Below are 21,006 nucleotides of genomic sequence, written 5' to 3' on the forward strand. Positions count from 1 at the left end.
ATGAAGCTCAGCGCCTAGTTGCCTTCCATGGGGCATCAGCCACCGTTTCCAAACCAAACCATTCAAGATGTCCCCCCCCCAAAAGGATGGTTCTATCCTACCCCAGGACAGGACCAGCTCGTGTGCACTGGGCTGAACTCTAGGGCTTTGGCAGGGCTGTTCTACCCCTTCCTCACCCATGGAACATGATGCAAAAATCCAGCCATCGCACCAAGCAGAACATGTGCCAGAATCTAAGCGCCTTTGGGCCACGAATGGAGGGGCAGGATGGGCAGTGTTGAGTCTGTGGAGCCTGAAACAATACTGAGATGTGAACTACTTGTTAGTTCCACTTCTGATCACTGCTGGATTTCCCCAGCCCACGTGTGGGATGAGCACAATTCCAGACAGCCTGCCAGGATGCCACATAGGGTGACCAGATGTCCCAATTTTATAGGGACAGTCCTGATATTTGGGGTTCTCATATAGTTTCCTATTACCTCCCACCCCGTCCTGATTTTTCACACTTGCTGTCTGGTCACCCTGCTGCCTCCAGCACCTGCCTCCCTTCTGCAGAGCAGTTATCAAACCAAACACCCATAGCATACTGAGAGTGTAGGGGCAAAGTGATGGGTATGTGGAGACAGTCAGCCCAGGCTGCCCCTGGCAGAGCCTCCGCTGTCTGCTTTACCCCCTGCTGCTGTTGAATTCCCTGTTGTGGCGTTGGGCCCAGCCTGCTGCAGAGCTTCCAGGGCCTGGGCTAGCATGGGCCAGGGAACTGAAATCCTGCCAGAAAAGCCTCCTCTGGAGGATTCCACCTTTGCTCCCACATCTGTCATTTGGCCCCTCTGCCAACTCAGACCCAGGTAGGGATCTGGGGTGTCAGGACTGAAGGATAAATGCTTCTTACAAGCAGACAGTTGCCCCCTGCTAACTCCAGCAACTCAGTTGCAGGGATGTTTGTGGAGTGGGAGCAGGCTTGCCAATGGGGGGAGTGGGGAATTGCCTGGGTGCGCTGCAGGGCTGTTAGGTGCACAAGACAGCTCTGGGCCTGTGCTTTGCGGGGCCCCACAGGCCATCCTGGAAGTGATGGATTAGTCACTTCCACCCCCGGCTCTGCCCCCCTGGCGCCCGGAATTTCTGTTGGTGGGCCTGAGTGGGAGTGTCCCCTTTGCTCAGCTACTCCAAGGAGGAGCAGACTCAACTGGTGGGGAGTCCTCAGCTGGCACAATACAAGCTGTCATGTGCGTGACCCTTGTGGATGGGTCTGGGAAGGGATCTCTGGGCGTGGCGCAGAAGGGTCTGCCTGCTCCCGAGGCTCCACACGTAGGGATTCAGGCTGGCATTTCAAAGCAGCTTGAGGCCCTCTCCCAACTCCCGGACTCTCTCTAGGGGCTAAAGCGAGGAGTTTCGGAGGAGCCTAATGAATCAAAGTCCTTCTCCACACCCCAGGCAGCACAGCACCCCCACTCTGCTCACAACTGACAAGCAGCATCCCCCTGTTCCCCACCAAACCCACTTGTCTGACGCCCCATTGCTAAGTCCTGGGGCTGGAACAAGGAAGGTCTCACAGGAAGTACTGGACAGCAATACATTTATTAAGTATTCCAAAAAAAAATTAAAAAAACCCGACACAAACCAGTAAAAAAAAATTAAACATCAGGGTCATCGACATGATCAGAGTCATGAGGACGGGCTACAGCTGTGCTAACTCAAGGATGGGGAGGGGAGATGGTTAGTAACTACAGAATGATTTAAAAATGTGGACTCTTTAATCAGAAGCAACTAAATAGATGTTGTCTAGTACTCGGCTAACAAGTAGCGAAGACGGAGGACCACGCTGGACAGTAGGGTGCTGTAGAAGCTTGACCTTCATGGTAAGAAACTTGATGCAGGCCAACTCTAGAGGCTTCACTTGGCAACCTGGGCCTCAGATTCCTCCTCATCGTCTTCATACATCTCCCCTTCCTCTTCAGCTGTGGCATCCTGGTACTGCTGGTACTCTGACACCAGGTCATTCATGTTGCTCTCTGCCTCTGTGAACTCCATCTCGTCCATGCCCTCACCTGTGTACCAGTGCAAGAAGGCTTTGCGTCGGAACATGGCAGTGAACTGCTCCGAGATGCGCTTGAAGAGTTCCTGGATGGCCGTGCTGTTCCCAATGAAAGTGGAAGACATCTTCAGCCCCCGGGGTGGGATGTCGCAGACTGCCACCTTGACATTGTTGGGGATCCACTCTACGAAGTAGCTGCTGTTCTTGCTCTGGATGGCGAGCATCTGCTCATCCACCTCCTTCATGGACATGCGGCCTCTGAAGACTGTGGCCACCGTCAGGTAGCGTCCATGACGTGGGTCACAGGCGGCCATCATGTTCTTGGCATCAAACATCTGTTGAGTGAGCTCGGGGACTGTCAGGGCTCGGTACTGCTGGCTGCCACGGGCTGTGAGGGGGGCAAAGCCTGGCATGAAGAAGTGGAGGCGAGGAAAAGGCACCATGTTGACTGCCAGCTTCCTCAGGTCAGCGTTGAGCTGGCCAGGGAATCTCAGGGAGGTGGTGACGCCGCTCATGGTGGCGGAGACTAGGTGGTTGAGGTCACCGTAGGTGGGCGTGGCCAGTTTAAGGGTTCGGAAGCAGATGTCATACAGGGCCTCGTTGTCGATGCAGTAGGTCTCGTCTGTGTTCTCCACTAGCTGGTGGATGGATAAGGTGGCGTTGTAGGGCTCCACCACTGTGTCGGACACCTTGGGAGAAGGCACCACGCTGAAAGTGTTCATGATCCGGTCAGGGTACTCTTCACGGACCTTGCTGATGAGGAGGGTACCCATGCCTGAACCAGTGCCACCACCCAGGGAGTGGGTGAGCTGAAAGCCCTGCAGACAGTCACAGTTCTCACACTCCTTCCTCACCACGTCCAGGACAGAGTCCACCAGCTCAGCACCCTCTGTGTAGTGCCCCTTTGCCCAGTTGTTGCCAGCACCACTCTGACCTGTGGGGGAGAAGACATAGTGAATCTGCTCGCTTCCATCAGTTGGGAGTCAGGTGTGAACAGTGACCAGAGCCTTTTGCTGCAGGAATTTGGTCTCTCCTGGGTGTGTCCAGCCACTGGGCTTAACAGACACTATGTGCCAGGAAGGGCTGCTGTGCAGCAGAGCTGAGCTATGTGAGAGGCTAGATGTTGCATGAGAACAAAGTCTGGGAGCTGCCTGGATCAACCCTCTCAGGCTGGCACCACCTACCACTTAGAGCAGCCATGTGCAAGTTTGGAGGCACTGGAAGGCAGAGGGAATCAGCCCCCCATGGTGACTCCCATGGCATGAGGCTGCCCTGACCTCTCTACTTTCCCCACAGCTGAACTAGACAGCTTTCAGGAATGGACAGCCTCAGGGAACGGGCTACAGGCTAGTCGTGTAGCAGGGCAGGCACTGGGGAGCCACCAGCTGAGTGCATGAGATCTCAGAACAGAAAAGAAAAAGTTAAGTCTTGCCTAAGGCTAGAGACCCGAAGGGCAGGGGTGGGGTACGGGAAGGGGAGCAGCAGGGATGGTTGTAGTGAATTCTGAGATGCTCTGCATGCATTTCCTGGGCAATGGGAGAGATGGGGCTAAACTCCTGCGCAGGCATCAAGGGCCCAGCAGAACCATGGTTTGCAGTGGAGCTCTTCCTCCCAGCACCTGGTCACATGCTCCTCTGGGCTGGTTTCCACTACTGCTGATGTCGCTATAACTTAGGTCACTTCAGCCACCCCCTCCAAGTGACACAAGCTACAGAGACCTAAGCACTGTCCACACGGGTGCTATGGGGGTGAGAGACTCTCCCGCCCACACAGCCCCTTGCACAGGTGGAGTAGTTCTGCTGACAGGAGAGCGCTGTCCTGTCAGCACGGAGCCAATGTAGCGCTTCTCGTATAGACTGGCCCTGTGAGAGCAGAGAAGAAGGGACGTTTTCCTACTTTCCCCTGCCTTCAGTGTCATGGGGAGGAAAATCAGCGTAAGGCTCAGCGTCCCTGTTCAGTGACGTTCCCGCAGGTTTGTCTAGACTTTCTGCCCTGAGCTGATCAGCTGTTTGCTCCAGTCCTCCCTAGGCCCCTTCATCTCAGCTACACCCTACCCCTTGCCCCCCTACCCTCTTCACCCTGTCCCAACCACCCAATTCCCTCGCAGGTCCTCTTCCTTCACTGTCCTCTACTGAGCTTATCCCCCCAGCCCCCAAGCTAAAAACGCACCTCCCTCCAAGCGACGCAGTTCTAACAGGCCATTGGCCCCATCACTGGTCACTCTGGATGTGCTAGTCCCCTTCCCCCACCCTCAGTCGGGCTGCTCTACTTAGATTAAACTCTCCTGGGCTGACACCATCTCCATGCTGTGCAGCACCTCACACTGAGGCACTATTGGAACAGCACGGAGGTAGAGACACGGCCCAACGAGAAGTGACAGCAGGCAGCTGTGTCATGGGGAGCAGGTGAAGGAGCTCTGAGTGAGCAGCTAGGATGGACCAACTAGCGGTCAAGAGAGGAGCACCACACAGGGCAGGAGAGGGTTAGAGCAGCAGCAGGGGACTGGGACGTACCAAAGATGAAGTTGTCAGGTCTAAAGAGATGTCCAAATGCCCCCGATCGAACGCTGTCCATGGTCCCGGGCTCCAGGTCCACCAGGATCGCACGGGGTACGTACTTGTGAGCTGGAAAAGAGACCACAAGTTCCCTCTTAACTGGCAAGGCTCCATGGGACCAGCTTCCACTGCTTGGCCTCAGAGTCCAGAAGAGCCAGCTCATAAGAACGGCCGTACCGGATCAGACCAAAAGTCCATCTAGCCCAGTATCGGTCTACCAACAGTGGCCAATGCCAGGTGCCCCAGAGGGAGTGAACCTAACAGACAATGATCAAGTGATCTCTCTCCTGCCATCCATCTCCACCCTCTGACGAACAGAGGCTAAGGACTCCATTCTTTACCCATCCTCAGGGCCAGCTCATCTGCTGAGACTCCAACCTCTGCCCCTGGGCATTGGCAGCACCCTCCAGTTAGTGGTGCACCAGTCCCCATTAGACCTGGGCCCAGCTCGCTATGTTCCGTAGGCTGGAGCTTGGCACAGGGCTGTTTGGATTTGGGGACAAGCTCAGAACTCGCAGTGCACTGAGGCAAGGCTGGGAACTTCCCCAGCACTGCACTCCTGAAGGCATCTCCTCCCTTCTGATGAGCTGCCACAAAGGGAGGAAGGAGCACAGGCGGCGGTCATATCCCCTCTGGCCAGATGGGCATTCGCAGCAACAAGCCAGCCACCAACTGAGTTTCACTTGCCCCCCTCCCCATGCCAATGCCCATTCCAGACAGCTGAGTCAGGGGCCTGCTTTGCCCTCCTGTTGACCCCAGCAGCCGGCCCTGCACCACAGTAACCAGCTGGCATCACCTTAACCTCCTCCAGCTGGGATGAGAGGGGGAACTATTCCCAGAACAATCCTGCAAGCCTGGACTGGCCAGCAGAGCGCACTCCAGGAGAGATGCTCCCTGGGGTGCTGGACACACCACCCGCCCTGCATTCCCACACCATGACACCATGGAAGGGACTGGCCAGGCATTGCAGAACAGCTCTGTTTCACAGCCCACGCTCCCCGCCTGAGCACAGCGGGAGAGGAGGCTCAGGGTAAGTACACATATGCCCGGGGCAGCACTGTTAAGGGCCAGAGAGGAAACCCTGTAATGTGTCACACACTGCTCCAGTCAGCCTGGCCCGGGGGGAGAGCAGCAGCCAACTCTGGACTTACAGGAAGCCTCATTGTAGTAGACACTGATCCGCTCCAGCTGCAGGTCAGAGTCTCCCACGTAGTTCCCGCTGGGGTCTATCCCGTGTTCATCGCTGATCACCTCCCAGAACTGTGGAAAGAGCAGGGGACATTCAGAGCTGTGGGCACCTGGGCAGGGCCAGGCACCGCACTCAGCTAGAAGAGGCACCAGGCCTGTTTTCTTTGTTCTCCAGAGAACAAAGCCAAACCGCCCCACTCCAAAGGCCAGCCAAAGATTTCGGCTTGGCCTGTGTGGAGTGAATCCTGGCACCTAGGAGCAGGACCAGAATCAGATTCTGAAGTGGACCATGCCCCCCCTACACCTCAGTGCAGGGCTGGTCCCCCAATAGCTCTGGTTCCTCTCATGCTGTCTAGCCCCAGACACTCCAGACCAGGCTCCCTTGGGGAGGCTATTCCACAGCCTGATGCCTTGCTGCCAGAAACCCCTCTGGCTAGTTAGCTAGAAGGGTCTCCGACAATTCAATCCCCTGGCCCCTATACTTGGAGGCAGAGAGTTGAGGCTGGCTAAGTACTAGCCGCAGGAAGGGATAAGGAGTCAAGGGGCACTGCAAAGCAGAGCAGGCACTGGATTTGGGAAGGGGACAATTGCTCTGCACTCACCATCTACCAAGACCACAGGGAGAGTCAGACCTGCCGGCAGCACTAGATGACTGACCCAGAGACATTGATTAGGTGCCACCTGTGAGCTTCACAGTGACTGGAAGCAAGTCACAGCTCAGGGACAAGGGTAGCTTTGGAGACCAAGGCCTGAATTCTCAGTTACCCAAGTACCCAGATTCCAAGGCCAGATGGGCCCATTGTGATCATCATCCAGTTGGACCTTCTGCACAGCACAGGCCAGAGCCCTGCCCCCCAGTAATCCCTAGTGCGGAGCTTAGGGAAACATCCCACCCTGATGTACAAGTGGTCAGCGATGGAGACTCCATCATGGCCCTTGGTAAGTTGTGCCAATGGTTAGATATGCTCAGTTAAAAGTTTACACCTTATTTTCAGGCTGAATGTGTCTTGCTTCACCTTCCAGCCATGGGATGGTGTTCGACCTCCCTCTGCTAGACTGAAGAGCCAGTTATGAAATGTCTGTTCCCATGTTGAGGCTCCAAACACCAAATGGGTAAGAATATACCAGGATCCAACAAGATTGTCAGCGCTATGGTCTCCCTTTGTCATTGGGTAACACCGCGCTTTGCATCCATCAGTCTCAAAGCTTTACATCCAAAGTCCCATTCCCAGGTGGGGAAACTGAGGCACAGGGTGGGAAAGTGACTTGCCCAAGGCCACTTGGCAGGCCAGTGAGAACTGGGCACAGAACCAAGGTCTCCGGAATAAGAGTCCAGTGCTCTCTCCACTGCCCGTATGCTGCGGTGGGGTAGAGGGGCCCTCGTGTAAATGACCATCAGGCCCAGCTCTTCACTTCAACAGGCTCAGAGTTCCTCAGGCAGAGACACCAGGGGAGTCCCCACTGGGGTCAGAGTTGGCTGCTAAGATGCTGGTATTCAAACCTCCAGCGAGCCGAGGAGCCCTTCATGGAACAGCAACACGGTAACTGCCCAGCAGCCGGCACGTAAGGGAAGCCCACATTCGCGTGAGACCCCGGGGCGGGAGCTAAGATCCTGCACAGGAACCGCATCAGTCCCACAGCGCTGGAGCGCTCCCGAGGAGTGAGATGTTCCCAGAGGTTCAATGGTTAAACACGCATTACAAACGGCTCAGATCGCAGGGCTGGGCTCCCAGGTCCTTTCAGCAGAGCAGGGAACTCCCCATGCCAGCTGTTCGCGTCTCAGCCGGGCTCCCCGTCAGCCTGTGGGGGCTGAGCTCTACCAGCAGCCAGTCCTGTCTACACTGCGGCATTGCCTGGCGGTGCAGCACCAGACGGCTCCGCGCCAGATGGGAGCTAGCCATGGTGCTGCAGCACACTGACCTCCCGTTACCTCCAGACTAGCTGAGTCACTTGCCTTTGTTCTCCTGGGTTTCGTAACAGGCAGCAGCGACAGCAGAGGGCGAGTGGCACCCTGGGAAAGGAGGCTTTTGAACATGAAGCCAAAGGTGCCTGAAGCCAGAGAACACATTTGAATCTGCTGCTCTCCTGAACTCCCTGGGCTCTGGCCAGGTCTTAGCAAGGGCCCAGCATTGCAGGGAGCAACGTGCTGCAGGAGGGGTGGACAGGCTGCTCGCTGCCACTGTGCCCTCGCCAGGGTCAAACTAGTCACATACAAGGGCTGCCATCTGTGCAGAGCCCCCTACGTGGAGAAATCCTGGCCAAGACAAGCCCCCTGAACGCAACAGCACCATGCAGCCTCTGCACCGAGCACCTCACCCCCCAGAGGCCTTGCATTCCTCTCCCACTGCCCAGTGCCCTGCCTCAGTGGGCTGCTCCCTCTGGGGTGGGAGTTGTCCTTAGAAGAGACACTTCCTCTTGCGGGGGTGTGCTGTTCATGTGGAGCTGCACAAGGGGGGGAGGGACACTCATTGCCAAATGCCTGAGCGAGAGCTAAAGCTAACTCAACTTTGAGGATTGGGGAACATGCTGAGCAGGGCTGGCTCTAGACACCAGTGTCCCATGCCTGTGCTTGGGGCAGCACTTTTCAAGGGGCGGTGCTCTGGCCCTTGGGGGGAACCTCTTTTTGGCTTGGGGCAGCAAAAAACCTGGAGCCGGCCCTGTGCTTTAGCCTTGATGCTGTGTTGGGGGAGTGCTGGGGAAGCGTCCTACATCTGACAATGCTGCGTGTTTTGTGCCAGCGCTGCTAAACTGAGCTCTAATTTAGAGCAGCAGCCATGGCTGTAAGAGGACAAATTGGAACTGATTGCAAGGTCAGGGTGATCTTAAAATACACAGCAATGTCTGCCTGCAGTGGGGCTCCTCTGTTCAGCTGCTCACCCTGTGCAGAGTGACCTCATCTCCCCAGTGACCTAAGGCTAAAGGGACCACACAGAGCTGAGCCCATCTGAACCTCCAGGGAGTGGAAAGTGCTGTGATCACCCACCCAGGACTCAGACATGGCTCCAGCTCACCACAGACAGGCAGTGCTCCAAGGAGCTGTCACTCAAAGAAGCTTGCATCCCACATTGAGCAGACATGTCAGTTACAGGGCTTATGAATTATTCATACCAATTAACATATAAATGAGTCTCTTCAGGTAGCAAATACAGAGGTTCCCCAAACAATGAGCGCGCAGGGAATGACATCTGAAGTGCTGACTGCAAGACATGCGCTGGAGCAGTAAGGTAAGGATTGCGTAAGCAAGGGTTCTTGCTGCCCCATCCGGCTCCAGGTCAGCTGGAGCCTGGGACTGGAAACTAACCAGTTAGATCCCAGTGGGTGGCACAGTGCACCCAGGCACAGCTCCATGCGCAGTCCCTCTTCCTTCTCCCCTGCCCCCTCCTCTCATCCCTTCTGGGGGAATCTAGGGCTCTGTCCTGCTGCCATGTCCCAGCAAGGGGAGACCAGTCATGGAGATGAGCCCCAAGCCCAGCAGCCCTGGAGCCTTTTCACTTCCAGTGCAGAGGGGGGCTGATCCCTCACATGCATGGGGAAACGGGCTGCAGAGATTTGTGCCACAAGCCCTCCTGGAAATGGGCACTGGCAACCTTCCAGGGCTGATTATTCTGCTTGGTAGCTGGCCTCTCCCCCTCCTCCAGCCACTTGGCCTATTAGTGGCAGGTGTTCTCCTGGCCCCTGGTGACCAGGATAATGACAAGGCATCCCCCCTTCATCCCTGCTGGATGCACTCAGCCGCAGCTGCACACAGACTCCCGAGCACTGATTTGATTTCAGCCCCCTCTCCCCAGCCCTCCTGGGACAGGGCAGGAAGCAGCCTCCTCTCCTGGCAGACTTGCCTTGTTCTATATTCAGAGCAGGCACAGATGGCCCCCAGAGGCCTGATTGATGATTAGCTGTTACACGCTAAGTCACCGCAGCAGGTGTCTTGAGCTGAAGCGCCCTACAAAATCTTTTACACATGCAATTGCCAAGCTGGGTTAGCGGGCCCCTCCCCTCCCCCCAGATTCATGTATTTCACTGTGCCTGGAACAAAGACACCTTCCCATGTCCCATAAGCCCCAGCTGCAGCCTGGGTTGCCTACTAGCCATTCCCCCCTTGGCTACAGGAAGACTGAAATTACCCTCTGTTATCGCTGCATTTCACACACACGATGGTGCGAATCTAACAGGAGAAATCTGTTCCAGCTCCCACAAGACACCCCTGCCAAAGAGGGACCAAGCATCTGAGCTGCTGCTCCTCAGCTCGGATTCGGGAGGAGGCTCCTGGTTACCCATGATGTGTTGGGGGGTGGAGCATGGCTGCTCAGTGCTATTGTCCTACCCTAGAACCAAGGTTGCTTTGTCACCATTTCTCCAGAGCTGGAGAAAGCCCAGGCGGCAGCGTCTCCCTCAGATCGAGCTACAAAGTGAGTGGCTCTGTACGGAGCAGGACCCAGGCCAGGGCTCTGAAGAGAGCTCCAGGGCTCACACCATGGAGGGGAGTCAGGACAAAGGGGCCTGGCAGCACCGGGCTCCTGACATCCCTAGATCAGCTGCCTTTCAGCTGGGCCCTTCTACTGCAGGGGTCAAAGGGTTTGCCTGGGGCCCACGGGAGGGTGCAGCTCATGCAAGGTCACAGCCAACACTTGGCTCCCAGACCTCGGTTCTAGCCACTAGCTCGCACAGCTTGCAATTACAGAAAGCATCTGGCTTGTTAAACCAGAACAAAGCCATTCACACTAGCATTCCTGCCAGTGCCTGGGCAGGTCAAACCACTGCTGGAGAAATTCTGGCTTGGCAGCATCCTTGTGAGGGGCAGAAGCTGCCCTGCCCACCCCACACATCTCAGGGAGCTTTGGGGCAGGGTTGTGAGTTCAATCCTTGAGGGGGCCATTTAGGGATTTGGTGGATTAATCCTGCTTCAAGCAGAGGGTTGAACCAGATGATCTCCTGAGGTCCCTTCCAACCCTAATGATCTATGATTCTCCATTTTCCCTCCTAAGAGGCATCACATGAAGGATGCTCAACAAAGGGCCCCACCTCCTTTGCTTTTTTGATGCTCCTGGCAGGAGCTGCCATGCTGATGCCAGTCACCCCCCAGGCAGAGGTCACGCCCACAGCCCCTCAGTTAGGGGGCTGTGAGGCCCACTCTGCCCGTCAGAGCCCTGGCACTCAGGCTGGCGCACCAGGCTCAGCCCCTCACACAGATAGGGCTTGGGCTGGCAGGGGTTGTGCAGGCAGCAGTGTCACATGTCTGTGCCACCCACCCAGCCTGTACCCTCTGCGGTGGGTGACCCGCCCCCCAGAACATCTGGGCCAGCTCGCCCCAGGCACTGCGCTGCCCCGAGCAGCCACCCTGCCGCCCCGACCCGCACTGCGGCGGAGCAGCCTCCGGGAGGGGCTGGGGGAGCACAGAGACGAGGCTGGAGCAGCCAGTCGCCCTGCGCCACAGCATCCCCCAGGCCCGAGGCTGCGCCCAGCCAGCCCCCGAGGAGCCCCCGGCCAACCCCGGGCAGCGGGTCCCAGCGAAGGCAGCCGGTGCCGTACCGGGCACAGCCCCGAGCGCATCCCTTTGTTCCCAGCTCCGCAGTGCCGGGGCGTGGCTCGCTCGCTCCCAGCCACCGCCCACCCCCTCCGCGCCGGGCTGGGGCTGGCGATGCGGGCACGTCCCGCCCCCCCCGGCAGAACGCGGAGCCGCAGCCCGGGACCCCGCCAGCTGCCCCGGCCGGTACCTTGGCTCCGATCTGGTTGCCGCACTGGCCCGCCTGGATGTGCACGATCTCCCTCATGCTGGCCCGGGGCGGCGGCTGTGGCTGCTGCAGGCGGCTCGGGGGGCGCAGGAGCGGAGCGGGCGGGGGCTGCGGAAAGCGCTGGGCGCCTGCCGGAGCCTTTTATAGGCGCCCGCCGCTGCACCCGGCCGGCCGCTGACGTCACCCCGGCCCGGCCACCAATCAGCGGGCGCCGCTACAAATGCTGCAACATCCCTGCAGCATCAGCACCAGCGCATCCCCCGCCCTGCGCCCCGCCACAATGCAACAGCTGCCGCGCCCCGGAGAGCAGCCGGGGCCCCCCAGATACAGCGGGGTGGGGCAGAGCCTCGGCCCGGGTCCCGCGTTGGGGGGGCAGCTGGGGTGGTTCCGGCACTGGGTCCAGCCCTGGCTCTGCCCCAGTCACCGAGGGGGCCCCTGGGAGGGGCTCAGCGCTGGGTCCATGTGGGGCGCTGGCCAGTCTGGATAGTGCCCCCCAGTGTCTCCATCCTTCCTTCCCCGCCCGTCTGGGCCCTTCCCCTTCTGCGCGCTTTGAAGGAAGGCCAGTCTGTGCAGGGCCTGGTGGGGGCCTGGTTCAGCTGCTGCCATTGTCCAAGTAATGGAAGCAGGAGCAGCCCCGGCCTGAGCAGGTAGGAGCTGCCAGCACAGAGCAGCCCAAGGGGATGTTGTTAGGGTTCATCTGGGTTATTGTGGAGGTGCCCAAGGACCCACTGACACAGGAGCAGCCAGTCCCGGTGAGTTCACAGCCTAGACAGACACACGGGGCGCACAACCCGGAGGCAGAGTGAGCCATGGAGGGTGGCAAACGCCTGTCAGTGCCAGTCCCTGTGACCAGCATCCTCTGCTGCAGAAGGCGGCATGTGGCTCCTTGCCGCACCCTGCCCAGCCCATCCTGCACCGAACCAGGAGAGGGCGGCTCCTTCCCGAGCTCTAGGTGTGTTCTGCTGGGTTCTAGCCTCGCTCTGGTGGCTGGAGCTTCTCACCAGCCGCTTCTCCTCTGCAGCTTAATAAGCCCTGACTCTCCAGGCGCCCTAGTGGCCAGGAGTTCCAGAGGCTAATTGTTCCTTGTGTGAATGAGGATTTCCTGCCATCATGATTTTCAACTGGCTCCTTTCCCGTTCCTTGCATGGCCCCTGTTCCTGCCCAGCCACTGTCTCTATCCCAGCCATTATCCCATGTCATTGAGTCATGGCCCCTCTTATTCATCTCCCTGGGGAGTCCCAGCAGCACTCACCACACGGGAGGGGCACCACACACCAGCCTCAGAGACACCCGCTATGGGGCAGGTCGGGAGCACTGGCTCTGGGACTCAGATTCACCCACTTTGCCTAGAGATTGGGACAGCAGCTTTACTGGCTCCACTGGCTACAGGGTGCAGGGCAGGGGGAGATCTGAGCAGGATATTTGCACAGCATAAAACTAGCCCTTGCTGGGGACGCTGGGGACGCTGGAGGCAGGGGAATTGCCAGCCCCTGCTCAAGGAGGCCATGTGGGAGGACCTGCTGCGGCTAGAATGAAAGAACAAAAACCCCATCAGAGCCGCTGTGTGAGGGGAGAGGCACTGCAGGCCAGGCCTGCTAGTCACCTCCCTTTGTTCAGCTGGAGCAGCCAGGCTGGCACAGCCTTCAGGGAGAGAGGCTTTTCTGAGCCTGCCCTACAACTGGCTCTGCACACCCTGGGGGTGCTGTTGTAGTGGGGTAGTTCCCCCCGGGCAGCCAGGGCCTGGAGGAGAAGCTGCTGTGGCCCATCCCCCTCGCTGGCTCAGTAATGCCGGTTGCCCGAGGCATTGCCTGCTTCATTGTGTCTGCGCAGCCTCAACCCGCCTGCAGCATCAGGCTGGGGCCATCTGACCTTCCCTCGGGCACCACGTAGCAATTCAGGCCCCTGGGTCTGATTTTCCCTGGACTGGCAGCTGCGTTGCTCCTGGGTCATGCCAGTGACCCAGCGAGTTCCATTCACACCAGGGAGGCAGGGCAGAATTGGGCCCCCTGAGCCTACATCCTTGCGACACAGCTTGGGGCCTAGAGTCACTGGAAAGGGGTACTTGGGACCTGCCTGTCCCAGGCTGGTGTGTGGGGATGGGGGTGCAGCTGGGAGCTGGGGGAGGGGGGTCAGAGACGCAGCAAGTACAACGCTAAGAACTGTAATTCCATTAACAAACCACTGTCAAAGGGAAAATGCCAACTCACTAGCAAGGAGCATTCCCTCGCGCTGTGCTGCAGGGCACTGCCCAGCCCTCCCCTGGGGAGTGATGCCCATGCCATGGCACAAGGCACTAGTTACTGGTGGTGCCACCGGAGGTGGGAGCTTCTGGAGGGATGCTCTGAGGCTGGCAGGGGCTGTGGGGTGGGGGACTCTTCCCTGCCCTCACTCCTGGGTCCTGGATTCCTCAGTCCTTCCCCAGGGTCAGGTACTTGCCTTTTGGGGCAGGTTTGCCAGCCCTGGAGTTGGCAAGGCGGAGTCCCCCCCATGGGACACTGGCAGGAGACGGTGGGGAGGGAGATGAGCTGGAGGGTAGTTCATTGCTGGGATGTTGCAAGAAACCTTCACACCAAACTGCCCCACTGCCAACTCCTCTCTGCCCCCCCCCCCCACCGCCTGGGGCAAGGAACGCTGACCTCCAAGCCCTGCACCGCGGGAGACATCTGGGCCCAGCCACCCTTGCCAGGTGCAGACAGTGCAGGGCCCTTGCTCAGTGAACACACCTCAGCCCTCCAGGGCTAGTGCACGTGCCCAGTGACTGCACGCTGAGCTCAGCCCGAAGAGCAGCCGAGCTACCAGCACACTGAGGGGAGCCGCCCCCGGCATGTACAGCCCGGCTGGCTGGGGAGGGAAGCCCCTTGGCTGGAGCTCTGGCCTTGGAAATAGAGGCCTGATGTCACCAGCTAGAAAAGAGAGCAAGCGACAGCTCGGAAGGGACATGGAGCCGCAACAAAACCAGCTAAAAAACCCTGAGCTGGGTGGAAGGGGGAGTCAAGCATCCCCCATCCAGGGGCTGGGGGGGTCACCACGATTGTCCCTCCATGGGACCTGTGTTGGTGGCACAGATGAAGGGACTGGCAGGCACAGAGCATGGGACTGGCAGTGAGCAGGCCCTGCAGCAGTGCCAGTGTCATAGGAGGGTAGTGAATAGGGAACCCCTCTTTGCACCAGGTCTCCCCCATGGCTGTTACTGTGATACAGGCAGCCTGGCCACGTGCCTTGGGGTGGCGTGGGTGCTGGGGGACTCTCTGCCCATTTGCACTGAATGCCCAGGGTCCTCACAACCCTGTGCCCTTTTCTCTAGGGCTCTCCAGTGTGGGTTTCCACACCCTGCCACTGAGCAAGAACACAAGGGGCCCGGTGCACCCATCCCAGAGGCAGGCCTGAGTCCTGGCTTCCTCACTAGCTTCTCCCAGGGCAGGAGGTGCCTTTGCCTGACATACTCCATCTGCAGAACGATGTGCTGGTCAAGCAGGGAGCTAACATAACTGGGGAGGGAGTTGGCCCCTGGAAAGATGCTACTTCTAATTCTACCAGCAAATCCCAAAGCCTTGACCTGCTGGTTCTGTGGGTGCCCTATGGGGGCATCTGAGCACAGCTGCACCTTTGTGTCTGTGTTGGTAGCTGGGCGTAGGCTCTGGCCAGGGGCTCTGTGTCCTGTTCCTCCTCCCTGCTCCCCAATAAACAAACCTGCCTGGAGGCCAGCGCTCTGTGCACACTGAGCTCCACAGACACCAGTGGGAGCTGAGTGCGGCAGTGATTGATTTCTGCTCAGGCTGCTTCAGCTCCTTGCTTTGGCTAACACCCATTTAACCCCAGCGCCTGCTGGACTTGGCTACATGCCGAAGGTGCCACCTCTTGGACGGGCGTTTCCTTTTGGGGTAGGTCTAGGTTCTCCAGGGCACCCCCGGGCCAGATGCCAAAGGCGTTAAAGCACCAAAGGCTGCAGAGAGCCACCTCGTGGATGGTGCTTTTGTAAATTCCTCATCCTGCTGTTTTCAATGCCTAACCACATCTGGAAACCTGCCACAAGGCAGATAGGGCCTGAAAGGCGGGGGCCCCAAAGGCGCAAACAGCCCCCTCCCTTTCCAGGGAGCCCTGCAGGCTTTCTTCAGCCCCGTGGCAAAGCCAAGAAGGCAGAAGGCCAAGCTCCTGTGCAGGTCACATTCAACACCTCTGCTAAGAACGCAGGCAACTCTTGGTCTCCTGGGCCCTCCGCTAGTGTGTGGTGGCAGATGCCAATGTGATCCCCATGTGCTGATTACTAGCCCTCGCCTCACACTGAGCTGCCCCAGGGCCTGGCCCCCTAAGCTGGGCCGGCCCTAGGGCACCCCATATAGCACCAGGGCTCAGCATCCCACAAACCAATGGCTTTAAAGACGGGCCCTTCCCCCACTCCTAATCCCAGTCCAGCGCCCCTGGCTGCACAGAGGCACCCAGGTCTCAGTGCTTGCTGGCCATGCTGGGGGGTTGGCCTGGGACGCACGTGGAGGTTAGCCGAGTTTGGAGAAAGACGCCTGCAGATGGTGACACAGTTGCCTGCGCCGCGGGGGCAGCACACATGTGCATAGCTGCGAGGCGTGTGCGTGTGCGAGGGTCCTGGCAGGGCTGGCACGGCCCCGGATGGGGAACACAGCACAAAGGCCTTTGCAATCTCCAGGCAGCAGAGGGCACCGGGCGTGCCAGCACAGCCTCCAGCTGGTGCGTTTCTGTGGGGCGAAGCCCCACCCATGGGGGGCGTGGCTGTGTGGGAAGAGGGGCCCAGTACTGGCCATGCTGGGGGAGGCTCTACCCCTGGGGGGTGTATGGTGTGGTGTGTCCATCGTGTGCCCCAGGGTATGGGTCTGAGTGTCAGCAGAGGGGGAGCTGTGGGTGGATGGGCGCTAGCATAGGGGGTGTCAATGGAGGATGTGGGGGTGGGCTCTGGCATGCAGATGTCTGTGGTGGGCATTGGGGGGAGGGGTGCTATCATGGGGGGGATGTCTATGGTGGGTGTGGGAGCCATGGACTCTGGCATGGGTCTGGCTGTGGTGGGCAAGAGGGGGAGGGGCACTGGCATGGGGGTGTCTGTGGTATGTGCTTTGCTGCCTGCCATACTGGGCTTTTCCTGTCCCTGTGCCAGCCCCTGGGCCTGTCCCGGATTGCAGGGGAGACCCAGTGTGCTGTTCCTCAGGGCAATGACCTGTCTCCCTCCCTAGGCCCTGCCACTGCTCCCCCCAGGACACCGTGCCCGGGGCAGTGCCCATCCCTCAGAGCAGCCAGGCTGAGGATGCCACACCGTGGGGCAGCAAGGGCTGAGGACCTATCACAGGCTGAGCCATTCCTCCCACCCCTGGCAGATGGGATGGCACAGCAGGGCATTCAGGGGGGCACAGCTGTCCCCACTTGCTTCCCAGTCCTGCCCACACAGGGAGAAGGGCTCCCGCCACGGCAGCATGGGGCTGGTCCTAACTGGGACTAGCTCCATGGTTGGTCCTGAACGGGGCCCTGGTGTGGGAGCCAGGACGCCCAGGCTCTAGTCTCAGCTCTGGTGCTGACCCACCGTGTAGCCTCCATGATGTGCCTCAGTTACCTTGTGACCCTGCCTCCCTCATTGGGGGAATGATAGTGCTAGGGCAAGGCCAGTGCCAAGGGGGGCAGCCCCTCGCCTCCCGGGTGCTGGGGCCAGCACTGAAGCCCGAGGTTTGCTCAGGCATCAGGAGACCTGGCTGACTGGGGAGGTAACCATTCCCATCACACTTCAGCACTGTGCGGTGGGGGAGTAAGGGGGTGACAGCTCCTGGTGCCAGGAACTGTAGCCTGCCTCTGCCCCTAGCAGGCCCAAGGAGCAGCCCAGGGGCTAAGCCTAGATATTAAGAGCTGGCACCATAGTCCATGGGGGACCCCAGCATCAGGCAGTGCCAGACACCCAGCCAGACTCCTTCGGACGGGAGAGAGTCCAGAGGAAGGGAACGAGCAAATACAGCCACTAGCTCTAAAAAGGGAATAGCAGACCAGGCAGCTTAACTTCGGTGCCTGGAAACATGATAGAGCAAATAATTGAACACTCTGTTTGTAAACACCTGGAAGAAAAATAAGGGGATAAGTAAGAGCCAGCAGGGATCTGTCAAGAACAAATCGTGTCAAACCAACCTAACATCCGTCTTTTAACAAGTCTTGTGGCTGGGGTAGGGATGGGGGTGGGGAGAAGGAAGATGTGATATCTTGACTTCAGTGAGGCCTTTGTTACTGGCTCCATGACCTTCCCATAAGCAATCTGGAGAAATACAGCCTAGATCAAGCTCTTGGAAACGCGTGCTCTGAGAGTAGTTACCCATGGAACCCGCAGGGATCTGTCCTGGGTCCGGTTCTATTCAATATCTTCATCCATTATTTGGCTAATGGCACAGAGAGGATACTGGTAAAGTTTGCAGACGATACCAAGCTAGGAGGGTTGCAAGCGCTTTGTAGGATAGGATTAGAAATCAAAATGATCTCGACAAACTGGAGAAACGGTCTGAAATAAATAGGATGAAATTCAATGACCAATGCAAAGTACTCCACTTAGGAAGGAACAATCAGTTTAGCAAATACAAATGGAAAATGTCTATCTAGGAAGGACCACAGAAAAAGATGTGGGGGTTACAGTGTATCACAAACTAAATATGAGTCAACAATGTGATGCTGTTACAAAATAAGCGAACATCATTCTGGGATGTGTTAGCAGGAGTGTTGTAAGCAAGACACAAGATGTAATTCTTCCGCTCTACTCCGCGCTGATTAGCCTGCAGCTGGAGCATTGTGTCCAGCTCTGGGCACCACATTGCAGGAAAGATGTGGACAAATTGGAGAAAGTCCAGAGGAAAGCAACAACGATGACTAAAGGGCTAGAAAGGCTGACGACCTATGAGGGAAGATTGAAAAAAAACTGGATTTGTTTAGTCTGGGGAAGGTGAGACGGGTGGGGGAGTCACTTGCTAACAATCTTCAAGTATGTAAAAGGGTGTTATAAAGAGGAGAGTGATAAATCATTCTCCTGAGGACAGGACAAGAAGCAATGGGCTTACATTGCAGCAAGGGAGATTCAGGTTGGACATCAGGAAAAACGTCTTACCTGTGAGGGCGGTTAAGCACTAGAACTAATTGCCTAGGGAAGTTGCAGAAGCTGGTGGTTTTTAAGACCAGGCTGGACACACACCTGTCGGGGATGGTCTAGGTTCACTTGACCCTGCCCCAGTGCAAGGGGCTGGCTGAGATGACCTCTCCAGGTCCCTTCCAGTCCGGCATGCTTATGAATCTATGATTCCGTGCCGTAGAGTCGGAGCAGTGACAATGGGAGTGCTCCCCCCCCCGCCGAGCTCCACACCCCTTGCCCAGCGACTGGGGGAGCAGGAGGGGGAGGTAGCCAGCAGGAGTGAGCTGTGCAGAAGGGCAGACTCACTGCCTGTCTAGTTCCCAGCCAGCAAGATTTGAGGGCTGGGCAAGACGGAGAGCCTGGCCTGGAGTTACCAGTCCTTCTGTGTGGGCAGGAAGCAGCAGAGGGAGTTACAGGAATCCCTGCTTGGGGACAGAACATAGCAGTAGCCCTGGAGTGGCTGGGACTCGCTCACGCATTTCTCCAGTGATGGGAGAACCACAGATTCTGTGCCCTGGGACCTCACCGGGAAGCTGGCCAGAAACAGCAGCTGCTGTGCCCAAGGCCCTGTCATTTTCTGCACCTGACCCAGGGTGGGAGGGGATGGGCTGACGCAGGCACAGGCATCCACTCAGGAAGGTGCTAGGTGCCGTTCAGCAGCTAAACTGTCTCCAACCCCCAAAACAAAAACATTCACAACAAAGCCCTGCTTGGTTTTCCGCCACCAACATCCGATAGGAACTGACCGGTGCCCCTTGCAAATGGCCTCTCTGCCTCCCATGCACACTAGGGGCCACTGTGCTGTGGGCTGCCGTTACCTCTGAGAGCAGGAACCTCGGCTACAACAGGCCTCCTCAGCCCCTCGGCTATGCCCGAGTTACCAGGAACACAGCACCACGTCCTTCAGGGTTTTCCTGAGCTCCTGGCTCCGGAAAGCATAAATGAGTGGGTCTATCACTGAGTTACAGATGATGAGGATGAGGAAGAGGTTGAAGTAGTTGAAGAAGCAGGTGCAGAAGGGGTTCTTGGGGCATGTGATGATCAGCGTCAGGTGCAGGAAGAAGGGGCTCCAGCACATGAAGAAGACTCCCAGCAGGATGGTGAGGGTGACTGCCCCCTTCATGCTGGTCATCTGGTGGACGGTGCGTTTCTTCTGTAGGCTGGAGATGTTCTTGGCATGGTGGCGTGCCAAGGAGAACATGTGGATGTAGAGCCCCACCACGAGGATGAGCATGGAGAGGAAGAAGCCAATGAGGCAGAGGATGACGGCGTTGTTCTTGTAGTAGGTGATGAAGATACTACTGGAGATGGTGCTGGCGACCCAGATGCCCACAATGATGATCACCGCCCGCTGCATGGTCATGATGCTGTGATAGCGCAGGGCATAGAAGATGGTGATGTACCGGTCCACGGCGATGGCCCCCAAGAAGGAGAGCGATGACACCATGGAGCTGCAGATCATCATGTCAATGACGTTGTCCATCTGGCGAACGATGCTGGTCTGGAGGACCAGCATGCCGTGCTCCATCAGCAGCATGAACAGGGTCTCCACCAGGTTGCTGATGCTCACCAGCATGTCGGACACAGCCAGGCAGCAGATGAAATAGTACATGGGTGAGTGCAGGTTCCTGTTCTTAATGATGGCTGTGACCACCAGCACATTCTCCACCAGGCTGACAAGGCCCAGCGTCAGGAAGAGCTCGTTGGGGATGAAGACACCCTGGCACCAGGCGCTGCTTCTGTTGGCCGGCTCGTCGGTCCTGTTGCTGGGGGCAGTGGAGTTCAGAGAGTTGAGCAGCATCTGCAGAGATGCCAGCGTTGACATAGCGACAGCTTCGGGGTGGGTGTCAGGCAGGTTCTGCTGCTGGCAAACACGGGCAGAGGCAGGTGTGGCCACCACAGCTGCTGCGGTTCTGGCCAGAGCAAAGCCAAGAGTTTCTGCTCCCTCAGAGTGTTCAAGGAACAAGTCTTGGGAGAACAACTCTCCCTGGTGCAGCAACCTGGAAAGTGGCGTTTACAGTCTCCCTGCATCGGCTGGCAGAGGATACCCAGAGCAGACAGTGCTGCGACTTCAGCAGAGGGAACACACACAGGACAGGTCCATGGGGCACCCCCCAGGCTGGAAGGAGATGCCCTGGGCTGAAGAACTTCAAGCTGCCTCTGAGACCAACTCCTTGTCACGGGCACTTGCTGTCTTCAGAAAAGGAAGGACTCAGAGAAGCACCTGCAGGACTGGGAGGGTGAAATGCTCGTCCACGTACGTGCGCTGGATCCCAGGGGCGTCTGGGGCTCTGGACACAGCCGCGCGAGGAGCTGGAGACGTGTGCTTGGACTCTGTGCTCCTCTGCATTCGGGGTGCGGGTCTCTTGCTCTCTGCAATCCTGACTG

The 21,006-nt window shown here is 58.0% G+C and overlaps 1 protein-coding gene across 1 annotated transcript; it reads right to left on the bottom strand.

Moving 5' to 3' along the window:
* Positions 1-1,571: 1,571 nt before the first annotated feature.
* On the bottom strand, positions 1,572-20,443 carry TUBB3 (tubulin beta 3 class III). The gene is made up of 6 exons (XM_050923354.1): positions 19,500-20,443; positions 19,145-19,151; positions 11,487-11,612; positions 5,739-5,847; positions 4,546-4,656; positions 1,572-2,966 (listed from the first exon to the last, which is right to left on the bottom strand). The coding sequence occupies exons 1-6, from the start codon at positions 20,441-20,443 to the stop codon at positions 1,891-1,893; spliced, it is 2,373 nt and encodes a 790-aa protein (XP_050779311.1). The 3' UTR covers positions 1,572-1,890.
* Positions 20,444-21,006: the final 563 nt, after the last annotated feature.

This window comes from Gopherus flavomarginatus, chromosome 14 (genome assembly GCF_025201925.1).
Source record: "Gopherus flavomarginatus isolate rGopFla2 chromosome 14, rGopFla2.mat.asm, whole genome shotgun sequence".
Lineage (NCBI taxonomy): Eukaryota > Metazoa > Chordata > Testudines > Testudinidae > Gopherus > Gopherus flavomarginatus.

Excerpts from the sequence above, each read along its gene's own strand:
- TUBB3 (XM_050923354.1), bottom strand. The coding sequence starts at position 20,443 with ATGTCAACGCTGGCATCTCTGCAGATGCTGCTCAACTCTCTGAACTCC. Across the intron at positions 5,848-11,486 it reads GCAACCAGATCGGAGCCAAG|TTCTGGGAGGTGATCAGCGA; the intron begins GTACCGGCCGGG and ends CTCTTTCCACAG. Across the intron at positions 2,967-4,545 it reads ACCTGACAACTTCATCTTTG|GTCAGAGTGGTGCTGGCAAC; the intron begins GTACGTCCCAGT and ends TCTCCCCCACAG.